At 59.1% G+C, this 21726-nt stretch overlaps 2 protein-coding genes across 2 annotated transcripts in view; both read left to right on the forward strand.

The window, feature by feature from the left end:
* The first annotated feature begins 24 nt into the window (after positions 1–24).
* Positions 25–10506, forward strand: TEX19 (testis expressed 19). Its single transcript, XM_058704915.1, is given in 3 exon segments — positions 25–87; positions 8867–9063; positions 9065–10506. Coding segments are annotated over 3 exon segments (657 nt in total). The 3' UTR covers positions 9462–10506.
* A 1924-nt stretch (positions 10507–12430) lies between these two features.
* The window catches only part of SECTM1 (secreted and transmembrane 1), a 38986-nt gene continuing 29690 nt past the window's right edge, over positions 12431–21726 (forward strand). Inside the window, exons 1-7 of the mRNA XM_058704916.1 lie at positions 12431–12605; positions 14552–14680; positions 15536–15655; positions 17565–17616; positions 17764–17926; positions 19656–19751; positions 20874–20980. Of these exons, the coding sequence (XP_058560899.1) occupies positions 12431–12605; positions 14552–14680; positions 15536–15655; positions 17565–17616; positions 17764–17926; positions 19656–19751; positions 20874–20980 (842 nt within the window). The remainder of the gene's footprint in view (positions 12606–14551; positions 14681–15535; positions 15656–17564; positions 17617–17763; positions 17927–19655; positions 19752–20873; positions 20981–21726) is intronic.

The following is a 21726-nucleotide window of genomic DNA, read 5'->3' on the forward strand; positions in this document are numbered from 1 at the left end:
GGTGCGGGGGGCGGTGCTGGAGGAATGGGGGCGGTGCTGGGGGAGGGGGCGGTGCTGGAGGAGGGGGCGGTGCTGGAGGAGGGGGCGGTGAGGGGGGCGGTGCTGGAGGAATGGGGGGCGGTATGGGGGGGCGGTGCTGGAGGGAGGGGGCAGTGCGGGAGGGGCGGTGCTGGAGGGAGGGGGAGGTGCGGGCGTGGTGCTGGAGGGAGGGGGCGGTGCGGGGGGGCGGTGCTGAAGGGAGGGGGAGGTGCGGGGGTGGTGCTGGAGGAATGGGGGGCGGTGCGGGGGCGGTGCTGGAGGGAGGGGGAGGTGCGGGCGTGGTGCTGGAGGGAGGGGGCAGTGTGGGGGTGGTGCTGGAGGGAGGGGGCATGGCAGGGGGAGTGGCGGTGTTGGCTAGAGAAGAGTCCAGCACAAGTGGGATCCTTCTCGCTGGGAGAGAGGTGAGGAGGCGGGAGGGGGTGTCGAGGGGAGAGGCAGACGGGGTTAGGGGGCGCCTCCCCGGGTGGGAAAAGGCAGGAGCTGGAACACTAGGGCCAAGGACCACAGGTCGCCGTCAGTGGCCGGCAGCCCAAGTGGGAGTCTGAGCAGGGCTCACCCTGAGTGAAACAGACGCCTCGCCCCTCTGTGCCTGCTCCCCTCAGTTTCCCTGAGCTCCTGGGACTCTTGGTTGTCAATCGGGCCCTGGACCTGCGTGCAAGCTGCAGGGGGACAGTGGGGGGGGGTGTTGAGAGACTGACCAGGCCATGACCCAGTGGCATTAATGACATTCACATTGTGCAGCCATCACCATCTCCAAGTTTCTCCTTTTCCCAAACTGGAACTGTCCCAGCAAACAGTGTCTCCACCCCGAATCTTATGTCTCTATGGGTGTCACTCCTCTAGAGACATCCTGTGAGGGCCGTCATACAGAATTTGTCCTTTAATGTCTGGTTTCTTTCCCTTACTATAATGTTCTAAAGGGTCATCCGTGTAGTGTCTGAACTTCCTTTTCACTGCTGAATAAGGTTCCATTGTGTGTATGACCCACGTTCTGTTCTTCATCTGTGACCGCTGGCTATGCCCTCTCTGGAAGCTGTTTTGTTTAACAATTTCCCACCCCTTTTGTGGATGCTATTTCTTTCCTTTATCGCTGAAAAATCTTAACCATCCTTATTGTCAGGTCTTTTCAAATTTTTTTTTTAACGTTTATTTATTTTTGAGACAGAGAGAGACAGAGCACAAGCAGGGGAGGGGCAGAGAGAGAGGGAGATACAGAATCTGAAACAGGCTCCAGGCTCTGAGTGGTCAGCACAGAGCCCGACGAGGGGCTCGAACTCACAGACCGTGAGATCTTGACCCGAGCCGAAGTCAGACGCTTAACCGACCGAGCCCCCCAGGCGCCCCTTGTCAGGTCTTTTCAGACAGCTCCATCATTCTCAGGGAGCCCGGCACTCTATGAACACTGCTCCCCGGTCCTCGCTGGCAGACGGAGACCTGAGCCTGTGGATCTCAGTACAGGAGAGTCTCACTGCTCTTAGACAAGTGGACTGACTCATAGACGGGTCTGACTCTCACCCTCTCCCTCCATGGGCAGGTGACTCAGTCTGATGGGGCTTAGCATGTTGGGGCTTATCTGCCGCCTTTGGTCCAAACACCCCCATAACCCAAGAGTGTCCAGTCACAGAAACCTCCAGGATACAGCCCTTGGCCAGCTGCCAAGGTGGCCGAGCAGCTCAGCCTGAGGCCTGAGCCCTCAGGGCCACAGACTGGGAGGTACAGATGACCAAGGACAGTCATCATCAAAAACATGGGTCAGCTCCCTGCCCTTCCAGGATCCACCTTTGTGTCTCCTCTCCTGGTCATGCAGAGTCACAGGCCACACAGCCCACGGCCCTCTCTCCATTTGCACCACGAGGAAGGGACAGGTGCACATCCAGCGTGCTTGCTGGACAGACCCTGTAGACGGTGGGGAAGGGGCTGGGCAACAGGAGCCAGGCAATGGGGAGAGGAAGGTAGGGAGGGGCCCGAAGGTGCTGGTGGCCAGGGACGGCCCCTTGTCGGTGGGGGACACTGAGAACCTTCCTCTTCTGCGTGGTGACTCAGCCTGGACCTGAGAGGCTCACTGCTCAGTCCAGAGCCAGGGGCAGGGGCACGGGGCCAGGGCTCCTGCAAGAAACGGGAATTTGGGGCTGTTGCTGCCCTCAGGAGTTGTGGGGCCCCACGCCCCAAGTCTATTGTGCTCTGTGCAAAAGTAACTGCATGCCTGTGATTCGCTTTGAGAATTAACCAGAAAAATATCACATTTCTCATTAAAAGTGACTGTAAAGCCTTGCTCCACGCATAATAATAATGAGCATGATTATACGGGGTCGTGCAGGGGAACCACGATTTTCCCAAGGGAACTCATTCCCACTGCATTGCTAAATTCAGTGGCAAACAAGGTTCGGTAAAGAGGAGCCAGCTCCAGGGGGCGCCTTCCAGAGGCCACAGCCCCTCAGGGTGGCGGGTTGTCATCGGGGTGGGTGACAGTAACCTGGACACTCACTTGGGAGGGGAAATGACCCGGCCCAGAGCCAGGGTCCCGCCATCTGGGTGACCCTTTCCTTCCGCAAACGTGCTCTGGCCTCCCCTGACCTTGGAGATGGACTATTCTGGACTTGCTCCTGCATCCAGAGCAGCCCAGGGTGGACAATGGGCAGCCTGTCTCCTGTCCTCAAGACCCCGCCCTCAGGCACTCCGCCCAGGGATAGCCCCTCCATTGTAGGGCTCTGGCCGGAGTGCCTCCACATGTCCTCATGCTCAGTCCTGTTTTCTCCCTCTTCTTTTCGTGCTTGGACTTGGAGATTGACGCTGTTCGGTTTCACCGGGGCTGTCTTCTGCGGTATCCAATCCGTATTACATGTGTTACAGCCTGACAGAAGGTTCTGAGCTTCGGATCTAGATCGTCCATTTCCATTTTTACGGGTTTTTTCTAATCCACGCGTAAGTTCTTTCCTTCCTGTGCCCTACGGTTTTAGTCTTGGTTACTCAGAAGGCCTCTGGGGCAACTGCAGGCCAGGAAGTCCCCTTGCTCTGAAGCCTAATGAGAAAAGTAGGAGGGAGTTTTTCATGGAGTGAAATTTATTCAGTTTAAGATCCTTTTGTCAGGAAGTATGGACTTTTTACCTCCGGTGTGAAAAATGTCTTTTATGGAAAGATGCCTTGGCTGTAAAAATAAGCTGTTGGTAACACCTTAGTGGTCCAATTTTACTTCTCTGTCTATCCAGAAATTCAAAGCACTTGGGAAGGCCAGGTCGACCCAGTTTTGAGCTTTGAGAGGCTTGCGCTGGCGTGGGCCCCAGCGGCCAGCTGTAGGCAGCACAGCTCCTCCTCATTTACCTGTTCTGACTGCTGGCCTCTGGGCAGCTGTTGCAGAATCCAGTTTTGAGATTTTGAGAAGCTGTTTCCCTCAGCCCAAAGTCCTCATCCCGTTTTCCTCCTCCAGGTCAAATAGGCCTGCGGGATCTTTCTAGGCCTTGGTGTCAGGGGCGGCAAGCCCAGCCTCACAGACTGAGGGCCTGCAGACACATGCGAGAAGCTGGAGTCCAAAAGCCCAGGCACTTCCCACGTGTAGTGAGAGAAGAAAGGCTTTTCCGAAAACTCCAGAGCGGGTCAAGGGCCATCGAGAGCATGGGCTGGGTCTGAAGTCAGCTGGATGATGTCCCCAAAGATGTCCATGTCCTAATATCATAACCTGGGTGTATATCACCTACCCGGCTACAGACACTTTCCAGGTGTGATCAAGTTAGGGACCTTGAGGCGGGGTGGGGGTGGGGTTAGCTTGGATTCAAGTGGGCTTAATGGCATCTCAAGGGTCCCTACAAGAGAGGTAGGGGGTTGGAGTCAGAGAGAGAAGGTGTGAGGACAGAAATAGAGGTCAGCCAGGAGAGAGGGCTCTGTGTTGCTGGCCTGGGGATGGAGGAAGGGGCCGTGAGCCGACGTGTGCATGCCCTCCTGAAGCTGGAAAAGACAAGAGAGGGGATTGTCCCTGAAGATTCCAGAAAGAGCCAGCCCTGCAGTCTTCAGACTTCAGACGTGCAGAACTGTAAGGGAATAAATCTGTCTGTGGTTATCTGTTTGGCTCACGTAGGATGATCGTGTCTGGCTGCGGGAGCTGGGGGATGCCCTGTTTCCAGTGCACCCCCCTCTCCATCCAGGGGCACAGGTGCCTCCCAGACAGAGTGTGACCAGGGCTGGGCAGGCAGACAGCACACAAGGAGGCGGTCATGTGGGGGCTTGGGGAAGACACGGTGCTCCCTCCTTGCAGAGACGTTCACCCTGAATCTGGTCCCTCTCGGGGCTGCGCTGGCTGGGCACGGAGCCTCCACTGCCGGGAAGTGGCATGGCTGATGGACACCCGCGTAGCTACGTGGGGTCTGGGTGGACATGGTGGCCTTGGCTATGTGGGAACACCATGCACTCCCGAGGCTTGACATGAAGGAACTTGAGGGAGATTCCAGGGGCTGTCGAGTCTTCTCCCAAAGGGCTTTGGGTGGCAGCAGACCCGGGGAAGGAGGTGGGGACGTCTACCCAGCGTCAGCCCCTGGGTCTGGAAGTGTGGAGGGTGGGACCCAGCCCTGCCCTGGAGGGTCCACATTCCAAGGGAGACCCAGTGTGAGGTAGCCAAGAGGGACTAGACACGTGGGTGGTGGTTCCGACCCGCCAGGGTTCAGATGCCCGGTCCGCCGGTCCTCACAGCGGGGGCACAGAGCCACGCTTGCAGGCACGGCCCCCCAGTCCTCAGCACTGCTCATCTGCTGGAGGGGAGCGGGGCTGTGGGGGAGGGGTGGAGGCATGGCCCCTGCCACAAAGATGTCCCTGGCGGAGCAGAAGCTTGATAACCCTGGGTACTGAGAAGGGAAACGGAAAAATGTCTCCCCAAATTGTTTCATTTTGTGCCCTGAGTTTCTTCTCTCTGTGTCCAACAGAGACCTGAGTCAGGCTCCGTCATACGCTCTGGATTATTGGCCGGGAGGGGAGCTAGAGAACAAAGGGATCACACATCGTGACAGAGGCGTCGATAAAGACGTGTATCAGCAGCAGAAGCGATGCCAGGGCGCTGACGGCTTGCTAGGTTAGCAGACAGGTGAGGATTCGCCAGGAGGGCCGCTTTGGTTCATTAGCGCGCCAGCCCGGGAGGGGCCGGAAAGGGGGACGCTGCATCCCTGCAGGTCATGGCAGGTCCCCCCACCCACTCTCCCGAGGCAGCCGCCTGCCCCTCCCACTGACCAAAGGCTCCAACCCCCACCCACAGTACACAGCATGGCTGTTGCCCCCTCCATCAGAGGGGAGAGCAGGAGCAAGTCGATTTGGGGCACACATAGGTGCATGTGTGCGGTCACGTGTGCGCACACATACATGAGGTGTGTAAGTGTAAATATCAATATATGATAGTGTACGTGTGTATACAATGTGTGCATAGGATGCAATCACATAACCTAATCATGCTTAATATGTACACGTGTACAATCATGTACGTACATGTAAAATAATGCAATCGAGGGGGTGACATCCGTCAACTCTGCCCCTTCTATTGGTAAGAAACAAGTCACGGTTTCCACCTTCAATCACAGGGAGGGCATGACCGACCGGGGGTCACCTTGGGGGGTCCACCACATGGTGTGACACGGACACGGGGACTTCTCAAACATCCGAGACAATTTGACTTGCAGCAAAATTCGAGAAACACTGATCCAAGGAACTCTGCTGTCATCTAATGACAGAAGCAGCTTGTGTCTTCTCCTCCAGGCGCTGCCCCGTCCAGGCCCAGCTGCGGATTCGTTCATCAGGGACACTCATCAGATGTCCTGGGGGACGTGCCGGGTGCAGTTGGACACACTGGTTGGAAGTTTGGAAGGGAGGGCTGAATGACCTGATTATTTGCTAAATCACTTAAACAGCCATGTATCTATACTCTTGTGTTACATTTTTTACAAAAGACACTTAAATACAAAGTTATGAAGCAAAGGACACAAGCAAAAAAGTGAAAGAATAAGGTGAAAATGTAAGAAACTGACATTATGGTCTGGTGAACTAAAGATTCTGACCAAAAAGATAGAGGGTGCCTGGGGGGCTCAGGCGGTTAAATGTCCCACTTCAGCTCAGGTTATGATCTCACGGTTTATGAGTTCAAGCCCCGCATCGGGCTCTGTTCTGACAGCTCAGAGCCTGGAGCCTGCTTCTCATTCTGTGTCTCCCTCTCTCTCTCTCAAAAATAAATAAACATTAAATAATAATAATAATAACTTTTTTTTAAAAAAGATCTTTTCTTGAGGAAGAGATTGACACATTCGACCTCATCCACAGAGTCTAAACAAAGGGAGATAAACAAAAGTGGGAAATGTGTTTCAAATGTAAATAATTGAGAATTGAACATTTTCTGGAATTCATAAAAAACCTTTAATCAAGAGACAACTAGAAAAAACCCACTTTATTTTTTATTTATTTATTTTTTTTTATTTATTTTTGGGACAGAGAGAGACAGAGCATGAACGGGGGAGGGGCAGAGAGAGAGGGAGACACAGAATCGGAAACAGGCTCCAGGCTCTGAGCCATCAGCCCAGAGCCTGACGCGGGGCTCGAACTCACGGACCGCGAGATCGTGACCTGGCTGAAGTCGGACGCTTAACCGACTGCGCCACCCAGGCGCCCCGAAAAAACCCACTTTAAACCACGGGACAGGACCCGGGGCCGGCAGGTCACCCACGAAGGGACAAGGGCCATCAGAGAAGCGTCCACCTGCCCAGTTCCAGAAACCCTCAGACGGAAAGGACAACGAGAAGAGTTCTATGGGCCAGAGCACACACACGTACACACACGTACACACACACACACACACACACACACGGAGGCCCGGCGGTGCTGGGGAGGCCAGAGGGGGACAGCCTGCCCCGCCTGGGGGGCTGCACGGGGCTCCTGGGAGGGAGGTGGGTGACTCAGCAGTTTCAGTTGCTGGTGGGCCGAGGCTCCTGGGAGATATGCAGATGAGCCAGGGCATCATGGGAAAGGGCCCTTTATATTCCCAGGTGCACTGCCTCCCCTCCTTTCTGGGGGGGCGGGGTGCCTGTAGGAGGGAGGTGCCAGGCAGGGTGAGAGCCCCTCGGCCGAGGAGAGGGTCCAGGGGACACGGGCCCAGGGGGTGGGGTGGGGTGGGGTGAGGTGGGGTGAGAGGCTGAGGTGGCTGGGGGTGGTTCCCTGAGTCTCCATCAGGTTCCATCAGATTCTTTCAGCTTCTGTCAGGTCCCATCAGATTCTTTCAGCTTCTATCAGGTTCCCTCAGGTTCGTTCAGATTCTGTTAGTTTCCCTCAGTGTCCATCAGTTTCCCTCAGGTTCCCCCATGTTCCCTCAGCTTCCATCAGGATCCATCAGGTTCTGTCAGTTTCCCTCAGGTTCTGTCAGGTTCTCTCAGCTTCCATCGGTTTCCATCGGTTTCCCTCAGCTTCCAGGCACGTTCCCTCAGCATCTGGCAGTTTCCATCGGGTTCTGTCCGTTTCTCTCGGGTTTTCTCAGGTTCTTTCAGGTTTCCTCAGATCCCATCAGGTTTCCCCAGCTTCCAGAAGTTTCCCTCAGGTTCCCCCATGTTCCCTCAGCATCTGGCAGTTCCCATCAGGTTCTGTCTTAGGTTTTCTCAGATTCTGTCAAATCCCATCAGATTCTCTCAGCTTCTGTCAGGTTTCCTCAGATTCCATCAGGTCGCCTCAGGATCCATCAGGTTCTGTCAGGTTCTCTCATCTTCTTTCAAATCCCATCAGATTCTCTCAAATCTGTCAGATCCCCTCAGGTTCCCTCAGCCTCTAGCAGTTTCCCTCAGGTTCCTCAAAGTTCCCTCAGCTTCCCTCAGATCCCATCAGGATCCCTCGGGTTTTCTCAGATTCTGTCAGGTTCTCTCAGCTTCCATAAGTTTCCCTCAGCTTCCAGGCAGGTTGCCTCAGCATCGTCAGGCAGTTTCCATCAGGTTCTTCCGTTTTTTTCAGATTTCCTCAGATCCCGTCAGGTTCTCTCAGCTTCCAGCAGTTTTCCCTCAGGTTCCCCCATGTTCCCTCAACATCTGGTTCTGTCAGTTTGTCTCAAGTTTTCTCGGATTCCATCAGGATCCATCAGTTTCTCTCTGCTACTGTCTGTCAGGTTCCCTCAGGTTCCCTCAGGTTCTGTCAGGTTCTCTCAGCTTCTGTCAAATCCCATCAGCTTCTCTCAGTGTCTGTCAGATCCCATCAGGTTCCCTCAGCTTCCCTCGGCGCTTTCCCTCACGTTCCCCCATGTTCCCTCAGTTTCCCTCAGCTCCCACCAGGTGCTCTGAGTTTCATCAGCTTCTGGCAGTTTCCCTCGGATCCCATCAGACCCCCTCAGTTTCCCTGAGGTCCTCTCAGGTGCTGCCGGGCAAGGCCGACTGGGGGGTGGGGGGCTGTGGGGGAGGGGCCGTGTGCCCCACAGGCCTTGGGAGCAGCTGCACTGAGCAGGGCCGAGCTGAAAGGGCCAGGTCTCAAGCCATCGGCCCCCTGCCCCGGCTCCCCCCGGTGACCCTCCCAGCTGCCTGCTAGGGGGCACCCGACCTCACTTGCTCTCTCTCCCTTTGCAGCTTCCCAGAGAATAGAGCCATGGCCGGAGCTGAAGAATTTTCCGGAAGTCCAACCTGCCCAACCTCTGCAGGTCTCTGTTGAACTGGGACCCAGCTCGCCCACCCCCACCCCTCCCCAAATACCTGCACAAGAAACCCCTTTCTTTCTCTCCCCCTCCTGATCCTCGCCTTCCTCCTCCTCCTCCTCCTCCTCCTCCCGCCCCTCCCCCCACCTGTGGGCCAGGCCACCTGAAGTGCCCGGCGCGTCCCACCCTCGCTGCCCACCCCGGTAGGAGGCAGGCAGCGTGGCCACGTGCCCCCCGGTCCGCGTGCGGTACGGGGACGAGGGCGTGTCCTACCTCCGCGCGTCCTGGACGTATCAGCTTCGACGTGGCGACCAGCTGGGGATTTGCTTCGCTTGCTTCAAGGCTGCCTTCCTGGAGCTCAGAGACTCGACTCGCCGGGAGTCGGAAGACTGGGAGGAGGAAGCCGATGGACCCCACCGAGGCGGGGCCTGAGCAGGGCTGGGGCCCGGGGATGGGGCTGAGCTGGGGGCAGGGCCAGGGTCACCCCGCCCGGGAGGGGTCTGTGGAGTGGGGGTCGGCCCCCCCGGGGTCGGAGGAGGAGGGCCCGGACCACCACTTCGCGCCCACCGAGCTGGAGCCTCAGGACGCAGCACCCCTGGGCCTGGGCCCCGAGGACGCTGACTGGACCCAGAGCCTCCCCTGGAGGCTCGGGGGGCCCCCGCCTGTGCACACTGGCCGAGGCCCCCTCCTCCGTGGCAGGGGTTTCTCAGAGTGGACCTGCCCCCGGGGGAGCCCACGGTGTTGGAGCTGGGCACCACGCGGGCCGTGGACCCCGCCGAGGCCGAGGCCGAGGCCTGGTTAAGGGACGCGCAGCGCCTCTCCGTGGCGGGCTGCTGCGATGCCGTCTACCTCCGGAAGACGACGCCGGGGTGGGTCCTGCGGAAAGTCCTGGAAAGTCCTGGAAAGTGCTGCTGGAGCCCGATGAGGTGTGGGTGGTGGGACTCCAAGACGCACCCCAGAAGCAGGACCTGCACCAGTGGAAGCGGAGCGTTCTGGAGTCCTCTCCTCCGGGGCAGGACGAGGAGCTGGTCCCTGCGGACACAGCCCTGCTGAAGAGGGGACTCGCCATCCTCTCTTCTTCCCCCTGGGCCAAGGCGGGGGCGGGGGAGGGGGCCCCCGCATCGCCCGGGCCCCCGGCCTCCTCCTGCCACGGGTGGGATCCCGGCACCACCGAGCCCGGGAGCAGCGGGCCCAGTGGGGGGAGCCTGGCTGCCGTGGGAGCCTCGGCCCTGGGGGAGCTGGCCCGCTTCCAGCCCTTCGGCCGAGGGCCCCAGAACTGAGGGCCCGAGGCCCAAGTGGCCACCGTCGTCCTGGCTGCCCCCTCCCCGCGACAGCCAGGGGAGCCACCGGCCAAGAATAGGGGGGCCGGTGCCTGGGGACGAAGAATGGGGAGCTGCGTCGGGACTGAGGATCGGGACCGTCTCTGCCTCCGTGGAAGGGACCCAAAAGCCCGTAAGCGGGAGAGAGGTTCTCCTCCGCCAAATGCCACGGAGCCGGGAACGCGACGCCCTGGGCGACGCGCTTCGCGAACGGTTGCTGCCGCGCAGCTTGTGAAGTGGGGTGCAGGGTGCGCGTCTGGACCCCGGCCCCGCCCTTGGCCACACGCAGGGGTGTGTCGAGTGGGACACGGGGCATGCGGAGGTCGGGGCGACGGGGATGTGTGCTTGCCTCCGCCTGGACGGTCTCTGGGGCTCCAGGAGACCCTGTCGGCGGCAGTGGGGACGCTGGTGTGCGCTGGGAGAGGCCTGGTTTCGGATGTTGGCTATTTTATGCGGTTTGACCGTTTAGTACCCGTTTCTTTGTGTGTCGTTTGTTAACTAAATAAAGTCAGAAGAGTTTTGCATCAAGCTCTTGTCCTGAGCTCTTCCTCAGAAAGCCCCTGTTTTTTGCCTTGTCGTCTTCTTCTCTGGGACAGATCAATCCTGGCCACACCACTTCTCTAGTCACAGGTGAAGTCTCCATCTTCCTCCTTAGTGACGATGGGAAGCCGGAGGGTGACCCCTCTGGGACTTCCTATTTTAACTCCTGAGAAGGATGCAGGACTGGGCCAGAGAATGTGTCTGAGCAAGAGTGGGAAACCATGCCGGCAGTGTGTGGCCCCCACCCCCACCACTGCCGGACGCCCTAATAACCCAATAAACATCCAGTCGAAATCCCAGGCATGGTTTATGGGACTTGGGACCTAACATACATCCCCCTCACATTCACACTATCTCACACCAATGTCCGATGTGACATGGGCTCACGCCACACTGCCCTTTGGGTGTATAGAATGTCAGTAAATTGTGACGCTTCACATTGTGTGATGACCCTTCTGTGACTGGTGCTGGAAACCATCAATCACTAAACATTTAATGAGCACCTACAGTGCTCCGGGCATCGGGATATGTCAGCACACAAAACAGAGCTCCAAGGGGTGGGGCTTCACTCCAGGGACGGAGACAGATGAAGAAAGATGTGGCGATGGAGAAGGCTGTGAGGGAGGCCTGTCCGACCTGCCAAAGGAGGTGGGGCCTCCTGAAAGTAGACTGTGTCCATGGGACCAGTCTCCTACCGGAGTCAAGTCCAGCCCCCCCTCCTTGTCTTATTTGCTCTGCCCACCTGCTGAGATCCAGACCCGTTGGTGGCCCCTGTCCTTCCAAAGGGCCAGGCAGCTGCAGGGTGGACGTGTCAGGTGTCAGCAGTGCTGTTGAGACCAGAGCTCCCGCAGACACTGTGATCACAGCCGGGGTCATAATGCACTTAGTGCCTGCCCTTCCAGAAAGGACTTCCAATATTGTTTGCTTATTTCAAAATAATGCATATTCATTGTCCACAATTTAGAACACAGATAGGCAAATTCAAGGAGAATGAACATGATCAGTAGCCCAACCCACAGAGGGCGCTCACTATCTGGCGGGTATTGTTCTATTCTGTTTTCTGTGGATATTCAGAATTATTTGTTTAAAAGTTTCTTCTACAGTGTGGTGTCTGTGAGTTAGTGTTGAGTACGGGGAACAGCTGCGGGGCAGGCGGGAAGGGGAGGGCCCGGGCACTGACACCCCTGTGGCCAGCACCGTCCTTAGTCCTTCTGGGGTGGGGTCTGGGTGAGGGGGGCCCTACCCTCTCCCCTGGGCAGGTCCAGAGCCTGGCGCAGGCCCAGCATCCCCTCTTTTCCCTCATGGCCATGTGTCCCCCCTGCATCCAGAGCCCATGAGTTCTCCCAGAGGACTCGTCGGTGAGTGCAGGAAACAGTCCTGGAGCAAGAAAGGACCGAATGCGAATGCGCGCTGGGGTCACAGGGCCCCTCCGCTGAAGACCCAGGGGTCTCGGTGCCATACACAAGTCCTTGTGGTGGCGCTGAACACGTCTGCGAGTTTCCAGGCAGGTGGGGACCCCGGCAGGGGCAGAGGCCACCCTGTGGAGGCAGCAGCAACCCCGCTTGGGGAAGGGTCTTGACACAGCTCCCAGCAGCCCGTGGGCAGGGCGGGGCTGGGGTGTTGTCTGCTGGGGATGGGCCTGAGCAGCAGGCCGGTCAGGAGGCTCAGACCTGGGAAACGCTGTTCCCAAGCTGGTGACCAGGACGGGGTCTGTGGGGATCAGGACGCCCCTCGTGCGCCTCAGCCAGAGGGAGGCCAGTTCCGGGCCCCACAGGCACATGGACAACCTGGGTTCGCCGAGCATCGTGTTTCTAGAATCTTCTGTACAGCAGACTGGGTTTGTTTCCTGGAGTGCAGCAACACTGGCTTTTTTCTTTCAGGCGGTAAGCAGCTGTGGTCCGTACATCTAAAAATGCCCATTGTCACCTCACCGGCCAAAGGCCACCTCCTGCCCACAGAGATGCTGGTCTCAGACCACCTCCCCGCCGAGTTTGTCCTGAGGAACACCCGCCTTGGCACCTGGGGTGGGGGCGACCGCGGGTGCACCCCTTCTCTCGGGGACGCCTGGAATACTCGATGCCACGGAGGTGGGCAGGGGGCCGCGGGCTGAGTAGTTTTGTGAAAGGAAGAGAAAGACATGTGCACTGCGGGGCAAGTGTGGGGACAGAAGAGGCTTGGACATTTTTGACACCCTCAGCTTTCTCCACCTGTTGGTGGCACAAACCTCAAGGTCGTCACCTCCAAGCCCAGTGAGTCCCAGGGGTGTTGGGAGGGTTCCCCCACCTCCACTGGTCCCACAGCACTCCACCTGGTTTCTGTGCCAGCTCTTTCCAGAGACTTCTGGGTACCTTTGGAGTTGGGGCTGTAGGCTCCCCAGCTGGAAGATTCCAGCAGGCAGAGGCAGCACCACATGGCCGGCTCACAGTCACTCTGCTCTGGGAGGGGTGGGTAGTACACGCATTGAGGATTAGGATTCTGGGTAAATCCGTGTGGTGTTGGACTGGCCTCCCCCAGCCTCTGGCCAACTGGCCTCCAGGAAGCCAGCCCGTCACCGTCTGTCTTCTGTGCTGAACCAGTAACAATCTTTTTGATTACAGACAGTTTTAAAGATTTACTTCAGTTCAATCCATTCGTGTTGAAGCAAGAGCAGGACCAGCCTGCAGAGAGCGTTGCTAGAAGGTTCCGACCCTCTCAGCTCCTCCTGGGGAGGACCCTGTGCACAGATGGCCAACCTCCCTGCTCCCGGAGTGAAGGCCACCAAACCCATGTGGGAGGCCCTCAGGCCAATCCCTTGCGGCCACCGTGGACCCCGCAGCTGGACCTGCCAGGGGCGCCCTCAGGGGATACCGCCGGGGCCCACAGAGGCAGGTGCACCTGACCTGCCCCAATGATGTGGCCTGGGGATCCCAGGCAGCGCAGATTTCCTGGCCCTGGATGTGGCTGATTTACCGTGCCAATGGCTCCCCCTGGTGGTCATTTCAGGCTGGGTCGCCTCCCCGAAACAACCGCCTCCTGCGAAGGAGCGCCAGCCACATGCTCGGGCCCAGGTCGGGCCCAGTACCCCGCGGCTCCAGGAAGAATCTGCGCCAACTGCCTGTCCTCTGAAACTTGCTGGAGCACTCGTCTCTGCAGTCTGTCCTGGCCTCTGTCCTCTGATCCGTGCAGTCAGGACAGTTTCTGTGGTGTCCCGACGGCTCTCGGGGCCCAGGGTCCTCTCTGGCAGAGGCCCTGGCTGCAGGGCTGAGGTGGGACAGGAGGCACATCTGGTCCGGCTCTGCCTCCTGCCCCAGTCCTGCCATGAGTGTGCACTTGTGAGCACGTGAGTGCACACAGTTATGGGCAAGAGCGTATGGCGTGGGCGTGAGTGTGCACTGAGACCATACGCTTGTGAGTGTGCACGTGTTTGCGTGTAAGAGAGTGGGTGTGCAGTGTCTGAGGGTTGGAGCTTGTGCCTTGGTTTCTGGGTCCCCTCCCCCCTGGCCAAGTCTGGTGAATTGAGGTAAACAGAAGAGCCAACTAATGATCACAAGATCGTGGCTGGAGAGGGCCTGGCCTTAGAGACTGGGACACAGAGTTAGAGGGCTGAGACCCATATGCTGGCAAAGACCACCTTTGGGCGTGGGTGACACGGGACATTGACACTTTCAGCTCCTCTGTGTTTTCCATGGCTTCTGAAATGAACTTGAAACTACCATGGGACCAGGCAACGGAACAGCCAGAGCGTTCTCACCCTGTGCACAGTCCAGGCTGGGCCAAGCCCCGGAGAAGCACAGAAGATGGCCAAGGTGGTGGCCCAGGGTGACACGGCCCCGACCCCTGAGCCGTCATGGACGTTGGCCAAGGCTACTCTTGTTTCACTCTTCCCGTGGCGACTGGGACTCTGGCCGATAAATAGCAGGTGGCTGTCAGCGTGGGCTCCCGCAACACCCCCTGTGGCCCCGTGTGCAGGTGACACTGCCTGCCCAGCCACCCGAGCTGGTCTTTGTCACAAAGCCTCAGGGATGGTCCAGGGCTCACCCTGGATGACACCCAGGTACATTCAGACACGCGTTCAACCCCAAGACAGGCCAGTGCCCCCCACTCAAGGGTCGCAGGCCTCAGCCAGGCTACCTGCTGTGGTCCCCCCAGCTGGCCCAGCCCCAGGGAACTGGACAGATGCAAGGTACCGTGTCAGAGCCCAGGGCCCTGCGTCCCCAGCCGAAGGTCGCCCTTGTCTGCGAAACCTCACACGCAGCTGTTTGGGCCTGAAGTTGACAAGCTCTGGGCTTCTCATTCAGAAAGCCATGGTCTGTCCTGGCGAACTGGAGAGAGGCCCAGAGAAGTGGGCGGTGCTCACGTCACCATGAGAGGGTTTGACCCCAGGGTCATCAGGCACAGCTTAAAACACCGACTCCTTAACATCCAGGCCCTTCGGAAATGCCAGGTAATGTGGGAAAGTGACGTGCTGACCCTGCGGCCAGGGCAGGGCCTCCCGGGGAGGAGGTGATGTGCCACGTGGTAGACGCCCCATGGGGGCCCTTGTGTAAAGCTGTAGCCTGTGTTCCCATTTGAAGAGCAGGACTCCAGAAGTCTGACCCTCAGCACCTTTGGGAGACCCGTGTCCCATCCGTAGCAACTGCCGATCCTTGTGTCGTGGTGTGGGGGACCGCCAGTTGGGTCTAGATGTCAGCCGGTTCTAACGGTTTTGTAATCAGGAAAACTCGCCAGAGAAATGCCGTTAACGCCAAATCCAAGCTGTGTGCAAATCGTTGAAGCAACAGGGGAGGGCCAGGCGTGTGGAGGGGGAGCGGTGACGAAGTCACTCACCGACTGAAACCAGCCGGCCCGCAGCCTGGGCCCCAGACCGTGCTTCCCAATGGCGGCAGGGTGGACGGGGAAGAGGCCAGGGGTGGGGAGGGCGAGGGGCGGATTCAGGGTGGCTGTTCCACTCGGCTTTTGTGTTTGAGTTTGAACTTTTCCATAGCAGGAGTTCTGTCAGGGACACCAGCCTCTCTAAGACCTCTGCCTTGCCCCCCAGCTGCCCCAGGGCGAGGACGGTGTGGTCTCGGCCCCACCATCACAGGGAACCGCTCCGTGTCACCTGGAATCTCCCCGGCGGGCCTGGAGGACGTAGGTCGGATCCCGCGGACACGGGAAGGTGCGTGGCTGTGACTCCAGCCAGGGACAGAGGGATCGCCCTTCGCGCCACCTGGCGCCTGCACAGGGTATGGGAGCGTGGACCCTGCTGAAGGTCAAAGCCAAGGGCAGCTGCACACTCAGCCCGACAGGCTGTCTTTACCTGCACAGTCCTGGGGCGGTTAGTGCATCCGTGGTACTGCGCCATCACTCCTGTCTGGTTGCGGGCCCTTCATCGCCCGAAGGGGACCCTGTGGCGTCGGCATCTCCCCCACCTGCTTCCCCTTGGCCACGACTCTTCCTTCTTTCTCTGTGGATTTGCCTGTTCTGGGCATTTCATGGAACCCACCTGTGTGGCCTTTGTGGGCTCCATTCACTCAGCACAAGGCCATGAGCTTCATCCACGCCGAAGCCTGTGTCAGTGTCACTCCTGTTTGGGGCGGACGACAGTCCATCGTGCGGATGACCACGTTGTTCATCCACGTGTCAGCTGGTACACATTTCGGTTTTCCACCTTTTGGTGGAATAATGAAGGAAGCCACCACGAGCCTTCCTGTAGGTTTTGTTTGCGCGTCTGTTTCCGGTTTGCTCAGGTGTGTCCCCAGGGTGGGTCGTGGGTCACACACGTGGTGACCCCACACGTCACCTTCAGAGGAGCCGCCACGCCGCCTGCCTCAGCGGCCGCACCATCTCACATTCCCAGCAGCCTGCACGTTCGAGGCCTCCGCCCCCTGGCCTTTCCTCACCGCACGTTTCTTCTGCCTCCAGCAGAGCCTGGAGAAGAACATGTGGGGGGAGGGGGCCGAGGAGAAATCGGGGATCAGGGACCCACGGGCACCAGCGAAATGGACCAGCCAAGGCCAAGCAGTCTGCCGTGTGGTTTAGGGAGATGGAAGGGCTCCGGGGAGCAGGGCCACAGAACAGGCCCCGGCGGAGGTGACAGGAGCCCCGTCCACGCTGGCCTAAACACGCACACTTCAGAATGGTGGACGCTATTTTACAGCCACTTTCTTCTGTGAACAGGAAGGTGATGAGTGCGACGCGCTCCATCACGTCCAGTGGCACCGAAGGCAGGTGTCTCCCGGAACCTTTGTGTCTCAGGTGCAGCGTGGACGCTCCGAGTCTCCCAGGCGCGCTGCCGATGACGCGTGGAGGGATCGGCCCAGAGTCCCGAGAATCCATGGTGGTTTAGGTGGAAGGTTTGCTTGGTGCCGCACCTGGTTTACGTGAACTACTCAGTTCCAACTCAAGGCTGTGTTTCTGAATATAAGGAAGAATATTTACATTTATTTCACTTGTACGTAAGCTGGCTCATAAGGTATATATTTTTTGAAGACTAGAACTGTGGGTTTGCTGCCAGACAATGTGCACCAGACGTGGGTTCGGGCGAGCGTGGGGAGGCGAGCAGGCTGAGGTGACAAGGTGGTGGCCAGGGCAGCGCGGGCCGGCCCCCGGGATCTCCAGTCGTTTGCGGAGGGGCCCTCACCCTGACTGCCCGCGTCTCCGGCTCGTCCCTGGCGGGAGGCCTCGGGCCTCAGGACCTAGCATCCATCCCTCCAACCACTGAGCCCCAGACATAAACTAGAAGCCCGGACCCCGGTTTCCATGGTGGGAATAGGACGGCGTGAGGAAATATGAAATCAGAAAGTCGGAGGGTGCTGTTCTAATGAAAGGAACACAGTGTTACGTGTTTCTTTATTCTGAGAGAGAGCGGGAACAGGGGAGGCAGAGAGAGAGGGAGAGAAAATCCCAAGCAGGCTCCGCACCCAGGGCAGAGCCCCACACGGGGCTGGATCTCACGACCCTGGGATACTGACCAGAGCCGAAATCAAGAGTCAGACGCTCAACCGACTGAGCCACCCAGGCGCCCCGGTGGCTAATTTAAAAAATAAAAGTTATCCTGACAATTTGTACACCTAAACCTGTCACAGAGTTTTATTTCCAGTTTAGCGCCGGGAAAGCAGTGATCGCCCGGGAGCTCCCGTGTGTGCACGTGGGGGTGTCCACTGTGAGCCCACGTTTGTGAATGTGCACGTGGGAGTGCACACGCGTGTGCGTGGGAGTGCACGGTGGGGCTGAGCGGGCGGTACCTCGGGCCCTCCGAGGGCCCGCGTGTGCCGTGCTCTCCAGGGCGCGTGGCCCGGCTGGGCGGGCAGCCGCCTGCCTCTTTGGGACCAGCCGGCCATCGGCTCGGGCCGCCCCTCGCTCGCCAGCAGCAGGTCTGGACGAGGGTCTGAGGATCGGCCCACCCCCGGCCCTCACAGCCGTCTTCTCTGAGTTGGCATCATCCTCGGTCAGCAGGCTTGTCCCCTGGTGATGCTCCCCCCACTTCCACGTCCCATCAGAGGACGGGTGTGCCTCCCCAGGGGCCTCACATCCACCCCCACACTCAGAGCACACACTCGGGCACACCCACGCAGCCCAGGTGTGCAGAGGTCAGAGAGCTTCGCCCAGAACTAGACGTCACCGTGCCCGGCTGTGGTCTGAGGTCTCCTCCAAGCCGCCAACTTTGCCTGAGAGGGGCCTGCGCCACGTCACAATCAGGCCCGGGGGCCGGGCAGCGGGGAAGCTCTGCGGGCCCCGGAGGGTCAAGCCCACCTTTTTGCTCTTCAGACCTCTTGGCCGCTCCTGACGCTTTGCTCTTTCATATGAATTTTAGAAGCGGTTTTTCTAATCTTACGAAAAACTCTCTTAGGAATGGACTTGAATTTCACTATTTCAGGACACTGGGTATCTTTGGGGCCCACCTTCATGCAAGGGGTCTAGGAATGCGGTGGCCCAGAAGCATCCACTCAGGGAACGCGGATGCTGGGGCCCAGCTGGCCGGCTCTGCCCGGCAAAGCTGCACCCGGAAGACTGATGTGGGCCGTGGCTCAAAGGAATGGCCCACGTGGCTGTTTGACCTCATGCCAATGAGACTTCACGGGGACAAACAGCTACAGGCTGACGTGGGAAAGCTAACCGTTCGGAACTTTGCCCGGTGTTGTCATTTGGACACGTGACGCGTGTGATAGAGCCCGTGACAGCCCCATGTGGCGAGAGCCCGGGGAGGGGACAGGCGGCAGCTCAAGGGAACGAGGTGGGTAAGGCACAGAACCAGAGCCGAGAGGGAGAGACGGGGGCACAGATGGCCTCAGGAGAGGAACTGGTGAAGCCAGTCTCAAGGTGCAAGGGGGGGGGGGGGGGAGGACAAGCCTGTCACCACCCAGCACGCCCCTTGGGGGAGGCAGTGGGTTGCACTCACAGCCTGGAAACCCAGGAACCAGGCGGTTCTACCGCAGGCGGCTGGGGGTGACAAAGGTGGGCACTCATGGCCCTACCTGCAGAGGTCTCTCCGGGGGAACCAGGGACAGAGCTCACCCCTGCCTTTGTAAACACCGAGGGTGGGAGTGGACAGAGCACATTTCTCTTTGGCTTTATTTGTGTAAATTCAGAAAGTCTGAGAGGATCCGGAAGAACGTGATAAGAGAACTTGACCATATTCTTTTCACTATCTGCCTACCCGGATGGCTGCATCTCTGGTCCAAGCCCCATTCTGAAAAGAATAAAAGTCTCTCCTTTGGCCCCTAAGTAACCTACGCAGATGGCCCAGGGCCCGTGAGGCCTCCAGAGGCCACGGGAAGATGGGCCGGGTCCCCTATCACGCCGGGACAGTCAGGAGGGACGGGCGTGACACAGGGAGGCGGGAGAAGTCGGTGGTCTTGGGAAGGGAAAGGCGTCCTTTCCTGAGGGGGGTTGTCAACCTGAAAAGTACAATAGCCACTCATTTTACCAGCAAAATGAGTTTATTCGAGAACAGCAGAGAATTGCCATCCGGGACTGCTGGCGAGTCTGGAGAGAGAGGGAAGGGTCGCTCTGTTAGGTCTAGGGAGGAAACGGGGAAGGGTTGTTCGTGGAGAACCGGGCTGGCCGCGGGTGGGGGTCAGTGCGCCACTGGCGGGGAGGGACGCTCCTCCTTTCCCTCAAAAACAGAGATAGCATTCCTGTGCGGGATGTCCTTCCTCCCACTCCTCGGCGACCAGGGAACTGCCCGGCCTGCAGGGCCTCCCCTGGCCGCGGGGCCGGCCGAGCCGGGCGGTGGCACAATCCCCGGACAGGTGAGCTGCTGGAAGTCCAAGGTGAGGACCAGCAGCGTCCGGGGGCTCCAGCCGGCCAGCCCACGTGGGGACTGACGGTTGGGAGCCGCCCGCAGGTCCCCAAAGCTGTCCCGGCAAAGATTAAGCAGCAGGAGAGCCTGTTAGGAGCATGAAGGGTCTGTCGGGATCTGGGCTGGAAGGAGGCAGCGTGCTCCCCGCACTCCACGGTCCACGGGCCTGCCCTACAAGACAGGTGACCGCGACCCGGCATCAGCGACGGGGCCTTGCGGCCGAGGCAGATGAGTCCACGTGTAGGCTGTCCACGGCAGCCGTGGGAGCCGTGACAGAGAGCGTGCCATCACCAGACAGAGGGGCCTCGGTCAGCCCGGCCCCGAGTGAGGAGTGAGGTCCCCCCGCAGAGGCTGTGACTGTGTTTCCCTCCTCTGAGCAGAAGCCCCTGTCTCCAGCCGGTTTGTCTGGGGTACAAACACAGAACCCCACCCCAACCATCACACGGAGGCCAGCCGCCGCCAGGATTCTGCCACTTGCCGGTTACGTCTGTCCTTTGAGTACACTTTTCCCAAGGCAGAGCGCACTGGCAGCCAGTGGAGGCCACCACGGCCTTTGTCCCCCCGTGACGTGGGTCTGGCCAGTGCCAGCTGGCCCCCAGGCGCATCCCGAGCGTGCAGACTCAGACCTGCCAACGAGGGGCCACGTGCAAAGTGGGATCGCCTCCCCAGATGGCAGCCACCTGGAGGCCTGCCTGGGCCGGCAGGGGCCTCCCCCGACGACCTGGCCCCCGTCTTGGCCCTCGGCCTCACGCCCAACGCTTGCACCCTTGTGCAGAGCAAGCGCAGATGTTTCCAACCCCTTGTGATTTGAGGAGTGAGGGTCACAGACATCTCGACGGACAGACATCCCTCAGACCAGCCCTGAGCTCGCAGAAAGCCGGGTGCCGTTGGCAGCCGTGTGATGGGCCCACAGGACAGAGGGGACAGCAGGAAGCAGATGGCCGGGCTGACTCTGTCTGTGCTCTGGGCAGAACCACTGGGGCTCGGCTTCCTCAGAAGCTGCGAGAGGCCTGACTGCTAGTGGCGGGTCCTGGGTGAGGACGGGCCGTGCTCCACCCCGTCACCCTCCCACGGTCCCGCCTGCCTCCCACAGGTGCCTCGGGGCTCGTGGGCTCCCCGCTGGCCGGCCACTCTGTCCAACGCCCTCCCACTGCCCACTGCCAGCCTGGCTTCTGAGAAGGACCGACCTCCTCCTGACAGGTGCCTCCCCAGGACCCACGTCCCTCGCCCCGCATGCCAGCCAGGGGTGAGCAAGAGTGGAGATCCCCTCATTTGAGGTGACTCCTAGGCCCCTGGCCGGGCCCCTCCCTCAGGACCAAAAGACCCACCGACCCACCCGCCCCTCTAGCCTCTGAATCTCACCAAACCTGTCACCCAGGCCAGCGAGGTGTGGCGTCCAGCAGCAAAACGGGAACTAAGCGGCTGGCGCTCCCCAGGGGAGAGAAATGCTCATTAAGTCTCTATCTCAGCGTAAGTGGAGACACGAGTTCTGATCGACCTGCACACCACCTGGAAGGCACACGTTTTGACACTGGGGCTCAGTGTTGCAGGGACCCCAAACGTTCTACGAGGTTTGGCCTCTCGTTGCCTCAGACCAGACGCCCAGATGGCAGGCTCGAAGGGGGCCCGTTGTGAACATAGTCAAGTGGATATATTCAGTTTCTTTTTTTTTCAACGTTTTTTTTTTTTTTATTTTTTATTTTTGGGACAGAGAGAGACAGAGCATGAACGGGGGAGGGGCAGAGAGAGAGGGAGACACAGAATCGGAAACAGGCTCCAGGCTCCGAGCCATCAGCCCAGAGCCTGACGCGGGGCTCGAACTCACGGACCGCGAGATCGTGACCTGGCTGAAGTCGGACGCTTAACCGACTGCGCCACCCAGGCGCCCCAAGATATATTCAGTTTCTAAGCATTGTCGATAGTAGTCTGTTAGAAGTATAGTGTAA

The sequence above is a fragment of the Neofelis nebulosa genome, chromosome 16, assembly GCF_028018385.1.
Source record: "Neofelis nebulosa isolate mNeoNeb1 chromosome 16, mNeoNeb1.pri, whole genome shotgun sequence".
Classification (NCBI taxonomy): Eukaryota; Metazoa; Chordata; class Mammalia; order Carnivora; family Felidae; genus Neofelis; species Neofelis nebulosa.